The following is a 19439-nucleotide window of genomic DNA, read 5'->3' as shown; positions in this document are numbered from 1 at the left end:
TCTGCCCTACTTCTTTGTAGGTCATGGGCTTATTTATATATCCATCTCTGATTCAGTTTCTTGGATGCATGGATCCAAATCTCATTTTTTTCCCAGAAAACATATGGAGACAAAAATAAAAATGACCACTATGAGACTTCTCTATAAGTTAGGGTCTCTCTAAAAAAGATAAGAGAGATCTGTGTAGCATGCTATCAAGATCACCTGGTTTATAGATTCAAGAGTAGATATGCACAGTCTTTAGCACAGGTATAATTAATATATGTTCACATGACAATGAAATCATAACACATGGACCCAGACTTTAGCTCTGGAACATAGTACATGTAAACAAACCTATAGTGTGTTTTGCAAATGCTGAAAGAAAAATATCCAAAAAGTAAGTAGCATAAAATAATTAATATACTTCTTTTTGTTTTAGGTTAAAAGACAAAAATAAAAAAATTAATTAAATAAAAACATTTAATGTCTTTTCCTCTTATTTCCCATCTTTCTGTCCCTCCTGTTTGTCCACACAGCTGCTATTCCAAAGTGAAACCCTGCTGAAGGATTTTCAGGAATGTGTGCCAGGAGGACTGGGACAACTAAATAAAGACAAAAATTAATGCTGTACCACTGAGAATACAATTTAAAGGAACACATGTACAGCTAGGATCACATCAGTTTGCTTCAGCTTGCAGTAACTAATGACACTTAGATCCATCCTAACATTGTGGTTCCTACTTTACTCAACAGGATGTTGGCAAAGAAAAATGTAACAATATAAGAAGCAGTTAGGCCATTAAAGAACTTTGGTACAGTTGGTACATATGGCACACCCTGAACTTACCATGGTTACTATAGCCCAGACGTTAAACTAAGGTGACTGTTGGTTGTTGGTGCCAGTGGGCTGGACTCAATATTATTACACAACCTCTAAGCTATGCAGACGAGCATCTCCAACAACACTTCAAACCTTGACGCAGATGGGCTTCAGCAGCAGAAAACTCCACCCGGTGCCACTCCTGTCAGCTAAGAATGGGAAACTGAGATTACAATAAGCAAAATCACCAAAATTAGACAATAGCAGATTGAAAAAGTGTTGCCTGGTCCGATGGGATGGTAGGATCAAAATGTTGCGTAAACAACATGAAATGTGTTAACAGTTCAGCCTGATGATGGTGGTGCAATGGTTGGAGATCTTTTCTTGGCGCACTTTGGGCCCCATAGCCCCAACTGAGCATCATTTTAATGCCACAGTCTGAGTCCTGTTACTATGTCCATCCCTTTATGACCAGTGTACCCACCTTCTGATGGTTGCTTCAGCAGGATAACGCACCATGTCACAAAGTTCAAATCATCTCAGGCTGTTTTTTTGAACATGACTGTATTCAAATGCCCTCCACACTCACCAGATTGGGTATGATGGAACAGAAGATTCAAATCATGGATGTTCTGAGTGATGCTATCACGTCAACATGTTTTCTTTGTTGAATCTACACCATGAAGAGTTAAGGCAGTCCAAGCGAATACAAGCAAGATGTACCTAATAATGTGGCTGGTGTAAAGCTTATTTTATCATCTTTGGCCAGTAAAAAGAATACCTTCATATTAGTGATTTTTACAGGTGTAAACTTGAAAGATGTCTTTCAGGAATCTTTTATTTCTTGCTGTCACTTAGACTCAACAGTAGTGTTGCCAAACCTTTACGTCAAAAGAAAAGAAACCCATTAACAACATTGAGCTGCCAAGAAGTCCTTTATGCAAATTCTTCACTTGGAATAAATGCACAGCCTGTCTCGAAGTGTAGAATCCCATGAATAGTAAAGATGTGTTTTAAAAAGGAAGGGAAACAAAAGGATGCTATTAAATTATTAGTGCTTTATTGGTGATGCTTTGATGACTGCAAAGCTGAATTCTTCATGTATTAAATGAATCCCTGAACTAGGCAAAGATTTTGGCGATGAACTCTTTGAAGCGTTTAGCGTACTGCTCTGGATGAACAGTTGAGATCTCAGCTCCTGCCTACAAAACACAGACACACAGTCGATCAGAAATAAGTAGAAGCAGCCCTTTACACTTTGCAGAGCACTGATCTCTCACCCCGTGTTTGACAGCCTTGGCAGCGTGAGCGGCTTTCTTCTTGGTGTCGTAGTGCGTCAGCACGTCAATCAGACCCATAAAATACACCTCCCTACGGGGCGCACCTACAAGGGAGCAATTCACAGTGTTTGGCGAGCGATATTGATCTGCGCATATGATCTTATCTTGTGCAGCACAGTGTGAGAGGAAGTTTCGGTGGGTGAAAAAGCGCAGGGCTCCTATCTCGGCTGTCGGGACTCACCCACAGCGCTCTGAATAGCGTACACATCCACATAAGGGTCGAAATCCCCGGGACCCATGGGTTTGAAGGAGTTCATGTACCCGGTAATGCCTTCAGGGGAGGTGGAGTGGGGAGCAGGAGCAAGGCCATTTTCATCATCCTCTTCCTCCTCATCGGACAGCTCCATCTCCTCCTCCTCCTCCTCCATCTCGGCTCTTTCGACATCGTGGATACCGAGCAGCAGGCTGTAGTCCATGATCCTCATACGTACAAGAAACTGCAGTGAGAGAAATAATTACACACCAGAGACAAGAAACACAAAAATCCCCCACAAAAAGCAGCGCCTCTCTTACCTCAGTGTCTCTGTTGAGCTTGTCCATTATTTTCTCCTTCTCTTCATCACTCACATAAACTTTCTGCATGTTATTCATAAAGTCCACATCCTTATAAGTGGGCAATTCCTTGACCTGAAAATACAGAAAGAATTACAATATTCATTCAACAGCATTTTTCTTTTCATCAAAACATTTGTAGCTCTTCCGTTTTCATATGATTAAAGCCAAATAACATTTTCATAATTTTGTTTTCTGAATCAGTACAGATGGAAATATCAAAGGTTCCCGCAGCTCTGCAGCTAGTCAAACTTCCTCTATTAAACCAGATATTTCTTCATCTTTTTCTTTTTTATCTAGGTCAGCGTCGCTGGAGGCCAAACAGAGGGCTTCTGATGTTTAAAACAGCCTGTTGCTAAGTGATTTTTCTGTGGGAAGATTCAAGAAAGTCTAATCTTAAAATCACATTTGTCACAATACGCAAACAATAACAGTTACACATAGGAAAATAATTCCACACTCTGCCCTCAGGCGCACATTTCAAAGAGAAAAAAAATACATTTTTGGTTTGCAGTCTTAGATGTAGCCTGTCAAACCGGGGAGAGCAGCCAGAATACTAAACACGTCCACATCTTCAGACAGACTGTGGGGGCAGTAGCACACGTGCAGCCACTTCAGGTATGCTAAGTTTTTCTTTCTCACTTCAGCTTTTATCATTTTACTTGCAGTCGGTGATTGATGTAGCTATCAGTCCAAACGTCAGACAATGTTAGGCAATAATCAGATGGTTTTTTTCACAGAAATGTAGCCTTTTAGTGGCGTATCATTATCATTATCATTATCATTACGCCAAGTACTGAACAATTGTTTGTTAATTTCAGGTTACACAAGTCTCAGTGAGCTAAAATCAAAGTTTAGGCTGAAAGACTCACAGTTTTTCAGGTAAAAGCTTTTTTGGAATCATCTTGTTGGTGCAGAAATGCTATTTTATGCCTGTCTCTGTTATTGTTTTCATAGATTCAACTAAAGAAATGGGAAGAAATGATATGTTTTTGTGACAGACTGCTATTAACAAAGATGTGTATTATGTGTAGACACAACACTGGATCATGCCTTGGGTTAGGTGCATTTTTATGCTTGAATGATTCACAGGTCACTGTTAAGTAGCTTAACAAACAACAACAATATTCCTTTGAAAATGGGCAGGTACAAAGATTGGACTGAAAATGAATGAAAAAGCAGCCAATGTTCATAGAAAAATTTAAAAAGACCTTCAGAAAGCCTGGGCTGCTCAAGACTATTTCAAAGATCACAACAAAATCTGGTCCAGGAAGCAAAACGTGACAAAATCGAGGGCTTGAAACTTTTGCACAGTACCATATAAATAGGTTGTTGTATCCTGCTCATCATGGCAGATAATCATGTGAGCTGACTACAAGATAAATAAATAAATGAACCATATCAAAGATGCATACCTAAATAAACTGATGATACATTGTAATCTGCACACCAGCTATGAATTCAATCGCTGTGCAACAGCCAAAGCGGTTATTTTAATGGCTTACAAAGTCAACCTGGCACTATTAATTAATGGACTTGATGAACCCTAAAACTTTACTGTGTTTGGTCTTCAGGCAGTTTGAGCTATTTACTGAACCTCTTTTCTGGACCCCAACAGTTTTTCTTTTTGCCTCACTGAGATATTTCTACCATTTTTATTGGAGTGTCTCTTTTCTGAAAAAGAAAAGAGCAAAATATTGTAGAAAAATATTGTAGAAAATGTTAATGATTAAAAAAAAGCATTTTCAAAAGTTTCTGTGACTCAATATATGTCTATCATTTAAACATATTAAAAAGGACACCCGCAGTTTTACAAGGGAAGCACTGGTAAGGAGAAATTAGAAAGAAATTCTGAAAATGAATCCTATGGAAATATAGCTGCGTAATGGCTTCGACTGCTGTGGAGATGCTTTTTTTAAACGCAAAGGCCTCTCCGAGCTTGACGCGTGGAGTTGAAAGACGAGTGTTTATCAGTCAGGGTCAGCTGCTGTTTTTGACGTTTCGTGTTTATCTCTCTCTCTCTCACGAGTCTCCCAGCTTGATGTGAGCACAGAACTAAATCACTTCAAAAACTAAAGACCAGAAAGGCACTTGACTGGTTTTGGAAATAACAACCTCATAGATTATATATTTTTTCCTTTTAGTGCAACACGCTGTGTATAATAATCGAGTGGAGCCGAGCTCTTTTTGACCATTTTCTTACTGGAGATGTTAGTGCAAGGTTATCATAATTAAAATTAACAAGCTCAAATGTATTCAGCCACTCTTTCATTGAGCCTGAGTCAGAAGACGTAAAAATAATCATCTGTAATAGATCACTGCCTCTTAAACACTCCACGGCCACACGTGTGCTTTACATCTGACCAGTCACTCCTTGCTGTCCCCATGTCGAGACTGAAACACCGAGGAGACCGAGCTTTCGCTGTTGTGGCCCCCAAACTATGGAACAAACTGCCCCTCCATATTAGGCTGGCCCCAACACTTGAAATGTTTAAATCACTTTTAAAAACACACTTTTTTTCAAAGGCCGTCTAGGAGTGTTATCAGAGCCAGTTTGTAGTCAGTTTTTAGTCAGCTGTTGGTCATTCTTAATCTTTTTACTTTGTTAATCTTATTCATTGTATATCTTATTGTTTATTCTACTCATGTTGATTTATTTTTATCTTCTTTTTCAATTATATATTTGTTTTGTTTATTGATTTCATTGTATGCTTAAAGTATGGTTTTAACTGCTATCTCTGTTTTATTATTGGAAAGCACTTTGGTCAACTTTGTTGTTTTTAAAAGTGCTATATAAATAAAGTTGGATTGGATTGGATTGGATTTCCAGTAAAGACAAACGTCACTGGAACTCTTGTGGACAACAGACTGACTTTACCTGAATCTGATCTCACCTTTTCTTTAAAACTGGCTTCACGAGACACCAGCGAGCCCTGATGAAAGAGAAGAAAGTGACCGGTGTTACTGTTGAGCCAAAGATCCATATTTGCTCATTACTTTCAAAGCTATAATAGTCATTATCACTCATGTGTTCTCAGAGATGATACACGTGTGGCCATAAATCCAACAGTCTACTATAAATAAATGGTTTGGGGTGAAGCATAACTTCAATTCACAAGCATTTAACACTCTGTTTTTAAAAACTATTGTCTTTAAATGTTTTGGTAAGTTAGGCATTTCAATAGCTGATAAAAGTAATAAAACACTATCATATGAGATACACTGCCTCTGGAGGATTACCTTGAGGTCATACTTCCTGTGTACGTGAAGTCGGTGGCTGAACATGTTCCTCATTACTAACAGGTAGGTGTCCTCACTCTCCACAGTGACTCTGTACATGGCCAGGAACTGAGGGAGGAGCGTACTGCCGTGGCAGGTGACAATATGCTGGAAGAGACCATCAGTACATGGATTTTCAGTCATGAAGAGTAAACATCTGCACGTGAATATAATAAGTTGTGTTTAATGCTCTTCCTGAAGATCCTCCTGTGGCATCTGATCAGCACCGCAGATGTAATTTAGGCTTGGAATAATTTACAGGACAAACTCCATTTGAAAACACTGCCTGCATTTCAAACAGATGGCTTCATTTTTATATGACTCTACACCGTCGTTAAGACATTGCATAAGAGGTAAAGTATGATAACATAAAAGAGTTCCTAGTAAGATAAGGTTTTTCTTGTAACAGATATGATTCAACGCACAGGTAATATAAAGTAATTTCATAGCATCATAGCAAGAAATGCCAAGAAAGGCAGGGAGGATGTACAGTCCCAACAAGTAAACGTGGATTTACACAATGCTCGACTTCATTTTTTAATCAGCTTTGTATTTTGAGACGTCTGTTATACCTCAAGTATGAAAACACTTCATTGTGATGAGCAACAATAAGAGTCAAAGCCACTGAGCACAGCGTTGTCTGCATTGCATTTGTGCACTGGAGCGTCTACAAGTGAAACTGAGCTAATTCTGATGGACTTGGAGTTGGTAATATACTGAATGACATTTGTGTCAAACCTTTAATTAGGATGAAACAAATGGAGAATTAAAACTAAATTAATTTAATAAAATACTGTGTTAAAATCCATCAGATTCTCCTGTGTCCTATTGTTAGAGTTGTCATATTGGTAAATCTATCACCTTACAAAGCTAGTTAACTGCTGTGAGATTTTCAGTTTGTATTGCGTGTTTAACCTCTTTGTATGAACAATCTGATGTCATTAACTTATTAATAAATGTGGCTGATTCTGCCAACACCCCTTTCACGTGAACGTGGAATGAAAACCCTGGAGGAAACCGGCTTATCTTGACTGCCAGTGTTACAGTAAGTGAATCGACCCCCGGGTACACTGAGGGAGCAAGGCATACCTGAATGTACTTAACATATGTCAGAACAATCAGACATCAAGTAAAAATGAAAGAAAACGAAAGTTAGGAAGATATGCTAAATATGGAGGCAAGAAGACTCAAATATGAAAACAGACTCATGGGGACATTGAAGGACAAAAACACAAGCACAGAAACTGAGGGAGGAAAAGATAAGGAGACATCAAGGGAACAAAACACACAAGAAATATCAAACTCAAAATAAGTTGGGGTTCTAAGCAAGAGCCCCAAAAACTCCAAAGAAACTGAACTGGGAACCAGAAGAAAGTTCAAGCTCTCATAAAAAGGCGTGTTTCACATGTCAAATGATTCTTCTCACACAAATGATCCCTGTGACTGTTGCCTGCTCCAGTTAGAGCCATTATCAGATGATCATGATATAAAGTGGTCATAAAACCTATAAAGAAATGGAAAAATATAACAGCGAAATGCAACACTGTGACAAATAAAACAAAGTCATTTATCTTGGGATTTGGCAGAGTGGTGAAGTAAACGTTTTAATTTGAGTTAATATATTTATGTTACCACTAAGTGTGCGCTCAGCGCTGCTGTTTATGTCTAATATGGTGGCTGCACATTAGACCTCTGAAACTTTAAACTGGCAAGTGCAAATCACTTTCGTTTGTCAGCAGACCAAAGTGAATCTGATTTAACTGATTGATAGGTGTTCATGGTGTGTGTTAAGTCTTCCTGCAGCTGCGGTTCAAACAGTGTAAAAGAGGCAGCAGATTAGAATCAGGCATAACAACATTTAAACATTTTCTGCATCACCAGATTAATATATACACACTCCAGTGGCACCGTTTTCACAGCTGTACATTTATAGACCCCATTATTAAGAGGTTTTAGTAAAGTAATAGTAGTAGGCTTAACAAGCTGCATATGAAACATATAGCTCCGGCAGAAAATCTATATCACACCTTAAAATGTTGTAAATTAAGCAATCATTAAAAAACATGGTGTTTTCAAACAGTGACCTGTTATCATGATGACTTATCCTGGTAAAAAGAGAGCCGCTTTCATGACACTGAAAACTCTGACTTTAAGGTCAAAACAGCTCACTAACCCCATAATCTTGCTTCGCAGAACTCCTCTATGAGCTCATATAGCACAACAAAAACAAACCACTCCAAATTACTAGAATGATAAGAATGACCGACTGAGTTTATGCACAGCATGTCTGAGCTGTCGATTATATACCTACACTGGCAGAGTACTGGCTCACATTAGCGTTGTGAACAAGCTAGAAACAATTCTAGTTTGTTTAACAGTAGCACTACACCTGTCCTAATCTACTGTGCTCACACAGCATCACTGCAACATTTAGTTTTTAAATAGTGTCTAAAATTTTCATCTTTCCCTGATGACTATCAGTAACAATCTTATTGCTTATATGATCTTAAACAGAGCCCCGCACTGTACCTGCTGACCTTATACTAAGGTCTGTTGGACATAGACTAAGCCTCCGTTTGAATTGAGTTTTTATATGAATTATTTATTCTCAGATCATGAAACATCACAGGAACTGCAGATGAGAGAATAAGAATGAAAAATGCCCTTTAAACATTAATTTAATGAAATACTCAATTAATATCAATATCTTATTGCATTTTGATATGATAAATCTGTTAACCTACACAGTCAGTATGTTGCTGGCTTTCTTTTCAAGCTTCAGAAAGGCTAAGCATTATTATTAACCAAAGTCCTTAACACATACAATTTTAATACGATATTACTCTTAAGCGCTTTTTCTCTTACATACCCTCATACTGCTTTGTCTGCAGCAGCTATGTTGCTTTCAGGCATATTACCTGTTTAACTTCTTCATATTTTTCCCATAGTATTCTCTCACCTTCCTGTGTAACATCAGCTGCTCTACTGCTCTAGTGCTAATGCCACCACTTTCATGTGACCACAAAGGGGAAACCCTGGGTTAACTTAGCAAGATGATTACCAGCTACACGTGACCGCTTATCCTGATTGCCAGTGTTAGGGTAAGTGAATCCAGATAGCGGAAAGATATCCTAGGTCTGTGCAACTCGGTCTGTAGTATAAGTCTCTGATGGTGGTGCGTATTTGATTCTCTCTTGGTGATTTATGAGAAGGAAACATTTTGATAGGTCTGCGAAAAATGCCTCAGAAGTAATATCTGTAGGAAGGAAATCATGTTGCACAGAATCTGTGGTCTACATCTGTGAGTCATCAGTGAATTTTTTTTTTTGGTAACCCCTCCTATATCAATTGATACCAGTGGTGCCAACTTCGGGCATGGCATTTTTATTGATTTTTTTGGCACCAGGACCAGTCTCTTTTCAGTGGAAATGCATTAAAGTGATCTGAGATTAGGGAGTGACGTTCACTGACAGGCTCATGCAACAGTATCATGGCTTACTGCAAGCCCTTTTAAATGTCATTGGTAACATCAGTGCTCTTTCTACAACAACAACAACAACAAAAAGCTGTGTGAAGGCCTTTTGTGGCACTACAGAAAAGAAATACAGTACAAGCAAACAAACATCATGCTACTTGTTAATATGTCATGTGACTTAGCTTTCTCTGTTTGGTGTGTTATTTTTTTTTGTATCTGTATAACCAGAAAAAGGTCTGACAGAATCATTCTTCAATGTGAATTATTTAATATGCTTCAATTTAAATGTAAAACTGGAGCCATGAAATTCTAACACTCGTGTCTCAGCTTTGATGCTGTAAAACCTTTACCATGGCAACCAGGGTTAATGCAAAAAGGGCACATTTTATTCTTGTATAAAAACGACACAAGGAAAGAGAAAAGACTGGTAGATGTGTGCATGTATAAAAGGATTGCAACCATGCACACACTAGAAATACTATGTTCTTAGTTCAGTTCAGTTCAATTCAATTCATTTTATTTAGCTCCAAATCGCAGCAACAGTCACATCAAGGCGCTTCATACTAAAAGGTAAAAGAGTAAAAGAGAGAAAACTGCAACAATCAGATGACCCCACGTGAGCAAGCATATGGTGACAGTGGGAAGGAAAAACTCCCTTTTAACAGGAAAAAACTTGCAGCAGAACCAGGAGAGGCAGCCATCAGCTGCAACCGGTTAGGGGTGAGGAGAGGGAGACACAACAAAAGACACACTGTGTAAGAGAGCCAGGGATTAATAATAACTAATGATTAAATGCAAAGTGGTGAACAACCACAGACAGTGAAAAGAGGTGAAGAAGAAACACTTAGTGCACTATGGGCAGCTTAGCCCTAATTGCAGGGTAACTAAGGGAGGATTCTGGGTCACCTGATCCAGCCCTAACTATAACCTTTATCAGAAAGTATAGTTTTGAGCCTTATTGTAAAAGCAGAGAGAGTGCCTCTCTCCAGTATCCAAACTGGGAGCTGGTTCCACAGAAAAGGGGCCTGAAAGCTGGAGTCTCCAATTTTAAAATTGAACCTACTCTCTGACCTTTAAATGACATATAACTTGTGTCAGTCCTACCTGGTGATATGCAGAGAGCGCATTATGCATTTCTGCAACCTCCTCACTGGAAATTTCTTTTATAACCAAAGTGCGGTCGTACGACGTCAGCAGCAGGCCCGCATATTTCCCTTCGTCGTGTCTGAGAGGAGGACTCCGAGCCAGAGAAACCTGCCGGTGAGTGAGAGAACAGCATCATGAGATCAGAAGGAGAAGCCTCCTGCCCTGGGAAACCTTTCACGTTTTAAAGTGTTGAAACAAATGCAAATATCTTACATATACCAGAAATGTAATGCTGCGCAGCATCGGACCATAAAAAGCTTTGTTTTAACATGCTTCTTGCATTGCTCTGAATGCAGGTCTGCAGTAAGCTAATGTGACTTTTATCAGCAACAATATGTTTCCCGTAATTGTGTGCTAAGCAAATGTGCACTTCCCAGACTGGAGGATGGCTGTGTGCCACCTGGCGCATGCAAAATACGACACAAAGAAATGCAAATGTAGAAGCGAGCAGATCAATACGCACATAAAAGTTCATGGTTTCGATCAAAGGAAAACACACAGAGCCTTGGATGTTCTCTGCTTGTGCGAGTCTATGTTTTTTTTCTAATGGCCTCTACATTTTTGTGAAATGATAGATTTTATCCATATTTATATTTTAGTGCACAATGAAACGCAGACTTGCTGTGAATCATACCTGGAAATCTTGATCCTCAATGCCAAAGCGCTCTCGCAGGTTTCTGAACACTTGAGGACAGTACTCTTTGAATTTAAACTGTCCTGGAAGAGTCTCCCTGAGGAATAATAACAATAACGCATAGATTTAGTGTGCAGCAACATTTTACAAAAGATCTATGCTCGTGACTATTAGCTGACTGAATTATATTAGGGATCCTGCTGCTTAACAGCTTCCAGATCAAAACAAGTTCAGAGAAATCTCACTACAGTAACGGCACTTTAACCTTGGGAAAATATTTTATTGGTCCTCAAACCTCTGTTCATAAGTCTTTACTGAACCCGGATTCCTGAATGGATTAAAGGATTATTGAAAGCCTTTCACTTTTCTAGACTCAGTGCTTATAGAAACTGAACCTAACAACAGACACTGTATAGGACAGCTTTTATAAATGATTATTATACTGTAGCACACTCTGACTGACACTCTTCCACCACTATTTCAGATAAATCCATCAAGCTAACCTTTTTTTGCCTTTTAAATTATGTTGCACAGCAAGTAAAAAAAACACAAGTTAATGCTGCACTTCTAACTTTAGCCCATAACATCATTCTTTCTCTTTCGAGACAATATTGCACTGCGCTCATTACTGTAGCTATAGTGTTGGTGAAGAAAAACACCGTTGCTCTCTAAAGGGGTCTGGATATTCTGATAAGCAGAGACAATAACACCGAGAAATAAATCATGAGAGTAACAAAAATCTGTGCAGTTTACAGGAAGCAAAACGAGGCTCCTGCAATCATGCAGACAGAGCTGAGTAGAGCCTATGAGCAGAGCACAGTACTTATTGAAGAGGTGGTTGTTGACTTTGATCTTGGTGCTGGCTTTGAAGTCGTCTGGGAGCAGCATGACAGGTACGGGCACCTGGCTCAGGTCATTAATCTGCGCATGATCAGTGGATAAATAGTTAATAATGAACATTTTCATACCCAGGCAGACAGAAGTGCACATTAAACGGCCTTATAGCTACCGAATGATTGACTCCCCACATCAGCACGCTCAACACGGGGTCACTGGCTCGGAAAACCTTCACTTTCTGTTGAACAAAGTGTTTCTTCTTCGTCTTCCTTTTTGGCGCCAGAGTGTTCAGAGGGTTGGAGGTAGCACTGGGAGAAGACATTTTCAGGCAGGTATCCGCGTCTCCGTCTGTGGGCAGGCGTTTTGTTGTCTCTATATGTAAAGTAGGCTAAAGTCCGCCCTGCAGCAGCCTATTAGCGCTTTGATCCAACACCCTGCGAGCCCAGCGCCTTTTGGTCCTTCAGTCCAGCAACGAACAGGTGCAGAGCCTCCCCCAACACGGGCTGAGCCTTCATCATCTTATTTTGTGGCTCATTTTTAAGCTTTGTTAATTTGACATGCTGTCACATTAATGATCATTTTCGTACAGGCTTGCTTACAGGCAGAACTGCAGTAATTACATCTAAATTACCAGTGCTGTACGATTCTGCAAAGTTTGGTATCCATCCTATACCAAGTAAATAAAGGGCTAGTATTGCCGATACCAATGTCGATACTGAAACTTTTAACTTGTATGTAGGGGAGATTTTAATGTGTATTTTTTTAATGTGGTTTCTTCTGGAGACCTGGAATCTATAGAAACAAAGTATCCATCATATTCTGCTGGCATACCGCTATTATTACAGCTCTTAGTGGTGATTTGTTAATTATAATTAGGCTTCTTACATACCTATATATATATATATATATATATATATATATATATATATATATATATATATATATATATATATAAATATTTGTTTGTTTGTGACCTTTAAAATGTAGCAATTTATGTTTATAATAGCACATGCTGTGAGGGAAATGTGTTTTGTTTCCGTTTACTTAAATAATTTTAAATTGCATCAGTTTTTTGTTTGTTTGGTTTTTTATTCAAAAATACTCTAAAGAAGAATACATGCATTTTGTATTCACGTGTTGATGTCATTCATCTATCTTACTCAGTGCGGTGTGGTCAGGCTCATCAGAATATTTTATCATAAATAAATACAATAGTGAGAAACTGATGTAGAATTCAGTGGGTCATGCTGAGCCTGTGCCACTTTGTTAGGTACACCTGTACGTGTAAATATGTCATGGCATTACCATGGGATTTGAGCGTGTAGACATGGCCTGTATGACCTGCAGAAGCTCAAACTGAGCAGAATGGGGAAGAAAGATGATTTAAGGGACTTGAACATTTGCATGGTTGCTGGTGCCAGACAGGCTAGTCTGGTTATTTCAGAAGCTGCTGATCTACTGATATTTTCCCAAACAAGGTTTACAGAGAATAGTTTTGAATGGCTGTTATCTGGGTGAAAATGCTTTATCTACAGTGGGGCAAAAAAGTATTTAGTCAGCCACCGATTGTGCAAGTTCCCCCACCTAAAATGATGACAGAGGTCAGTAATTTGCACCAGAGGTACACTTCAACTGTGAGAGACAGAATGTGAAAAAAAAATCCATGAATCCACATGGTAGGATTTGTAAAGAATTTATTCGTAAATCAGGGTGGAAAATAAGTATTTGGTCAATAACAAAAATACAACTCAATACTTTGTAACATAACCTTTGTTGGCAATAACAGAGGTCAAACGTTTACTATAGGTCTTTACCAGGTTTGCACACACAGTAGCTGGTATTTTGGCCCATTCCTCCATGCAGATCTTCTCGAGAGCAGTGATGTTTTGGGGCTGTCGCCGAGCAACACGGACTTTCAACTCCCGCCACAGATTTTCTATGGGGTTGAGGTCTGGAGACTGGCTAGGCCACTCCAGGACTTTCAAATGCTTCTTACGGAGCCACTCCTTTGTTGCCCGGGCGGTGTGTTTTGGATCATTGTCATGTTGGAAGACCCAGCCTCGTTTCATCTTCAAAGTTCTCACTGATGGAAGGAGGTTTTGGCTCAAAATCTCACGATACATGGCCCCATTCATTCTGTCCTTAACACGGATCAGTCGTCCTGTCCCCTTGGCAGAAAAACAGCCCCATAGCATGATGTTTCCACCCCCATGCTTCACAGTAGGTATGGTGTTCTTGGGATGCAACTCAGTATTCTTCTTCCTCCAAACACGACGAGTTGAGTTTATACCAAAAAGTTCTACTTTGGTTTCATCTGACCACATGACATTCTCCCAATCCTCTGCTGTATCATCCATGTGCTCTCTGGCAAACTTCAGACGGGCCTGGACATGCACTGGCTTCAGCAGCGGAACACGTCTGGCACTGCGGGATTTGATTCCCTGCCGTTGTAGTGTGTTACTGATGGTGACCTTTGTTACTTTGGTCCCAGCTCTCTGCAGGTCATTCACCAGGTCCCCCCGTGTGGTTCTGGGATCTTTGCTCACCGTTCTCATGATCATTTTGACCCCACGGGATGAGATCTTGCGTGGAGCCCCAGATCGAGGGAGATTATCAGTGGTCTTGTATGTCTTCCATTTTCTGATGATTGCTCCCACAGTTGATTTTTTCACACCAAGCTGCTTGCCTATTGTAGATTCACTCTTCCCAGTCTGGTGCAGGTCTACAATACTTTTCCTGGTGTCCTTCGAAAGCTCTTTGGTCTTGGCCATGGCGGAGTTTGGAGTCTGACTGTTTGAGGCTGTGGACAGGTGTCTTTTATACAGATGATGAGTTCAAACAGGTGCCATTCATACAGGTAACGAGTGGGGGACAGAAAAGCTTCTTACAGAAGACGTTACAGGTCTGTGAGAGCCAGAGATTTTCCTTGTTTGAGGTGACCAAATACTTATTTTCCACCCTAATTTACGAATAAATTCTTTACAAATCCTACCATGTGAATTCATGGATTTTTTTTTCACATTCTGTCTCTCACAGTTGAAGTGTACCTCTGGTGCAAATTACTGACCTCTGTCATCATTTTAAGTGGGGGAACTTGCACAATCGGTGGCTGACTAAATACTTTTTTGCCCCACTGTACTTCAGAGGTCAGAGGAGAATGGCCATACTCCCTTTAGGACGTCAGGGCAGATGGCATGGATACCCAACTTTGTGAACACGATAACTCGAGAACGAAGTGATGGTACTTTCAGATTGGTACAATATGTGGGTCTACTAAAAATCTTGGACAAGTTTGAATATTAGTGACCTCAGCTTCACTGATCTCTGCTGTGACATTCAGGTGATAGTGTCAGAATAAACAACATGAAAGCACGTATCCACGATGCCATGGATCAGCACTTCAGGCTGCTGGTGGTGTAATGATGTAAGGGATATTTTCTTGGCACACTTTAGGCCCATTAGGCCCAATGGAGCATTGTTTAAATGCCACAGTCTGATTATTGTCGCTGACCATGCCCATCCATTTATGACCACAGAGCCATCTTCTGATTCCTGCTTACATCATGTAAGCAGGAATCATGTCATTGAATTGTCATGTCATTGAATTGTCATTGAATTGCATCATGTCATTGAACATGACAATGAGTTCACAGTTGCTCAAATGGCCTCCTCCACATTCACCAGATCTGAAGCCAATAGAGCACCTTTGGGATGTTGTGGACCAGGAGAGTTTCATCATGTGCAGCTGACAATTCTGCAAAAACTGTGTGATGCTGTCACATCAATATAGACCAAAATATCTGAGAAATGTTTCCAGCACCTTGTTGAATCTATGCCTTACAGAATTAAGGCAGTCCTGAACTCAAAAGGGGACCCAACCCAGTACCAAAGAAGTGTACCTAATAAAGTGGCCAGTTTGTGTGGATGATATTATTTGAACTGCATAAGAGGTTAAATGTTGGTTTGTGATGAACAATTTTTAAGTAAATTAATTATCCTGATAGTAGTTATACTTAAAGTGCTCATGCAGAAGTGCCCTGTTCACAGTCATATACACTGTCTCATTCATGCATAAGCATTGTGGGGCCAGTGCAACCCTATGCTTCCTGCTTGGTTGTTAACCACTAAGACTTGTAACACAGTACTTTCTGGTGCAAATTACAGTGGGAGCTGTAATTTTTACACTTCACAAAACCACCAGGTGGACCATATTGGACCATTCCACGGGCCAGTTCGGGCCTCCAGACCACATGTTTGACACCCTTGTTGCAGCAAATCATAATATTCTTTCCATTGTGGTTGCAGGAACCACTAGAGTAAAGAGCTGAGACTTCCTGTTTAAAGGGCCAGATAAATTTAAAAACTAAAACATGTTTTATTTTAAAAATCTTTAATATAATAACCAATAAAAATCGTACATTTATTTTTGTAATACTGTGTTTCGCCGTATATCAGTCTTGAAAATTAAAAATGCCCCCAAGTCCTTAATCACTAATGGCGCTATCAGTGTTAACATAAATAGAATATCATATCCAAAGTAACATAAATAGGATTACATGTTGAGATATTTTACAGCATTGATAGTTGTACAATTACAGTGGTTTCAAAGTTTAAAAAAATATGGAAAATATATATAAATACACTGAAAAGATACAAAAACAAATTTAAAAAAAAGACAGACCATATTTTCTAAACTTATTGTTTGGATTGAGAAATTTATGAAGTTAAATGACGATAAATAACTGCTTTTGTGGGTTCGACTGGGTGTCAAAATGGGGGGAAAAAGACTTTCTTCTGAGCTGATTAGAGAGGAAGAGGAGAAAAAGGGACTAAAAGCTGGCATACACCAGTGTGCAGGACTCATTCCTAATAACAAAGTGTTTCGGGATAAAATTATTTTGTTTTTCTCCACTTTGAGAATATAATTGAACCCACTGAGGCTGATTCCTCAGACACTCACCTAACCAAATGTATTGCTTCTTTAATCAGCCCTGGAGGTTTTAGCTATAATTGGAAAAGAGTTTTTTTTCTAGTGATCAATCAGTCTATAAAATTCTAAACTTGCATTAATAACACGATGTGCCACTGGTGGATGCCGAAAATGTGCCTCTCTATGCTTACATAGATATTCTTTTCAAGAAAAAAATCACAACTGATTTATGGTTAATCAATCCAATAATCAATAGCTGTCATTTACAATACTTAGAATCAGTTTCATGTTAGGATGAAAACAAATGGGGTTTCCCTTCAAAAGCAAACAGCATTTTTAAATGGCCGCGTGTTATGAGGGTTAATGTGAAAGGACATCAAACCAATAAAGTTTTAATGTGTTCAGCAGAGGGCGCATGGACACTAAAGTTTCACCTGATTGTTAAACAGCCTTGTAATAGCAATGTCCTTCTCTCTGCTGGCGCACAGTCACATAAGAGGCACTGTGTTCGGTCCCTTTACTGGTCTGGTGTGCCTTCATCGTAATCTCACACAGGGACTGAAGCTTCAGCCTCCTCGTTGCATTTAACAGCTCAGACCACCCTTCTGTTTAGTGTTTGTAGACAGGGGCATGCCGTTCTTGTCAACGCACCAACACTTTCCTCGCCGCCGCCCACCTCGAGATGACCAACACTGCCGAAAACACAACAGACATAGTAAAGAGTTAAATGTAAAGATGTCTGGTCTCTATAGAGTCAATGTGAGATCAGCCCTTTTCCCTATAAATCATCTAATTTGGAGACTCACCTGCTTCTTTCTGAAGAAACCACGCTTGTCACAGTTGGGCATGTAGATATCATGGTTTGACGTAAATAAATGGGCATTAAGACCTTCGATGATTGTCGTTAGCAGCTGACGGCATGGAGCCTGAGAGAAGGAACAGAGTTAACCAGATATATGTAGTGCCTACTTTAATTCACTGTCAGTCATGTGCTCTTTTTGTTTGTTTTTTAAACATAGATATACAGTACAGGATGAGCGTTTTTACCTCATCTGGATCCTCAGTAGGTGTACTTTCTAGTGTATGAAAGCAAATAAAAACAAACAAGAACATCAGTTTTTAAAATTTTAGCGTTTATACCATTAGATTGAGGAAGATTTCACACATTTTGAGATCTTTTGCTTGGTAACACATGTTGATTTCTCTAGTCATACTCCAATTTCCATTATAACATGATAATAACCTGAAAAGCAGTGCGTTAAAAGCATTTAACTTTTGAGATAAATGTGATATTTAAGATTGTATCTCAGCCAACAATAGCAAAATAATAATAATAAGTATTCAATTACTCCTAAATCCATAATGTTTCTCTCTCACTGGTTAAATCATATCTTCTCCCAGGTACAAAAAGTAAGCTGAAACTTACCAGCAACGTGGACCGGTTTAGTCGGGCTGGTGCTACTGGCATTACTGCAGACTCCTCTGCCTTCCAGCAGGGCACGCAGGGGCTTTGGCTCATCGTCTGGAGGTGCACAACGCAGACCGTGGGCGCAGCTCAGAGTGTAGACGCCACACGGCTCTCCAAGAGCCAAAGTTGTGGCATTTACCTCTACAGACGGCTGCCTCTGTGAGTGCTTTCCTCTGCAGGTAGGACATCCTCTGGACGGTGTGGTCAGTGGGCTTGAACAAGCCAGCTGCAGGAGGAGCAGCACCAGGATGTTTAAACACAGCAACATCTTACACTAAAAGTTGTCTGCTAATAAATGGTTCCAGTGCAGCCTCGTAGCAGTAATAAACGGTTCCAAGATTCCCTTTTCTAACTCTGTTCCCAGTTTTGGATAATTTGCTCCAGCTGAGAGCAGCAAGTGATAATGCAGCTGACAGACGCCACTGACAGCAGCTTTTAAAGAGGAAAGGTATGGGAGGGATACGTGATGGAGAATGTTAGCTTTCCTCTCATTTCCACACAGCTGAGCACACCCCATTTGACTTGTCTCTGACACATACACGTGCTCACGCACGCTCATGCCATTTGTTGCCTGTCATGCCACTGGATAGCTATGTTTTCTACATTGACATAAATCACAAGTGATGCTGCGTTTGCTACACCATTGCTCTGCCTTTTCCCCACTTAGAGGATCATTTATCATCGTCATATTTTTACGGAGGTGCTGCTTTATTATGGCCAGTCAATCATGGTAGGGCTAAAAGATGAAAAAGACACTTTATTTTCTCCAGCATAAATTTAGTTTCATTACACCACGGTTTTCAATGGCATTCAAATCTCTAGCAGAATTTAATATTAAAATGATTTGAAAATAAAAAATAATAAAAATAAGTAAAAATAGTTTAAAACAAGGAATAAATCTGGCTTTATAGCCTCAAAAAACACTCCAAATAATAGAAGTTTTTCTCTGTTAACAACAGTAAAAGCATTTTGGCAC

The 19439-nt window shown here is 39.6% G+C and overlaps 2 protein-coding genes across 2 annotated transcripts; both read right to left on the bottom strand.

Moving 5' to 3' along the window:
- Positions 1 to 1845: 1845 nt before the first annotated feature.
- Positions 1846 to 12593, bottom strand: LOC120731727 (phosphatidylinositol 5-phosphate 4-kinase type-2 gamma-like). Its single transcript, XM_040028905.1, has 10 exons — positions 12238 to 12593; positions 12052 to 12149; positions 11229 to 11325; positions 10553 to 10702; positions 5935 to 6081; positions 5589 to 5627; positions 2656 to 2769; positions 2324 to 2579; positions 2083 to 2186; positions 1846 to 2004 (listed from the first exon to the last, which is right to left on the bottom strand). Exons 1-10 carry the CDS (start codon positions 12385 to 12387, stop codon positions 1924 to 1926), a joined length of 1236 nt encoding a protein of 411 aa, XP_039884839.1. The 5' UTR covers positions 12388 to 12593; the 3' UTR covers positions 1846 to 1923.
- A 3845-nt stretch (positions 12594 to 16438) lies between these two features.
- LOC120731726 (insulin-like growth factor-binding protein 5) lies at positions 16439 to 18953 on the bottom strand. Its single transcript, XM_040028904.1, has 4 exons — positions 18422 to 18953; positions 18043 to 18071; positions 17802 to 17921; positions 16439 to 17687 (listed from the first exon to the last, which is right to left on the bottom strand). Exons 1-4 carry the CDS (start codon positions 18729 to 18731, stop codon positions 17580 to 17582), a joined length of 567 nt encoding a protein of 188 aa, XP_039884838.1. The 5' UTR covers positions 18732 to 18953; the 3' UTR covers positions 16439 to 17579.
- Positions 18954 to 19439: the final 486 nt, after the last annotated feature.

This window comes from Simochromis diagramma, unplaced genomic scaffold (assembly GCF_900408965.1).
Source record: "Simochromis diagramma unplaced genomic scaffold, fSimDia1.1 OVJJ01000483.1, whole genome shotgun sequence".
Taxonomy (NCBI): domain Eukaryota; kingdom Metazoa; phylum Chordata; class Actinopteri; order Cichliformes; family Cichlidae; genus Simochromis; species Simochromis diagramma.
Note: the sequence above shows the minus strand (reverse complement) of the source record. Positions and strands in the feature narration are given on the sequence as shown.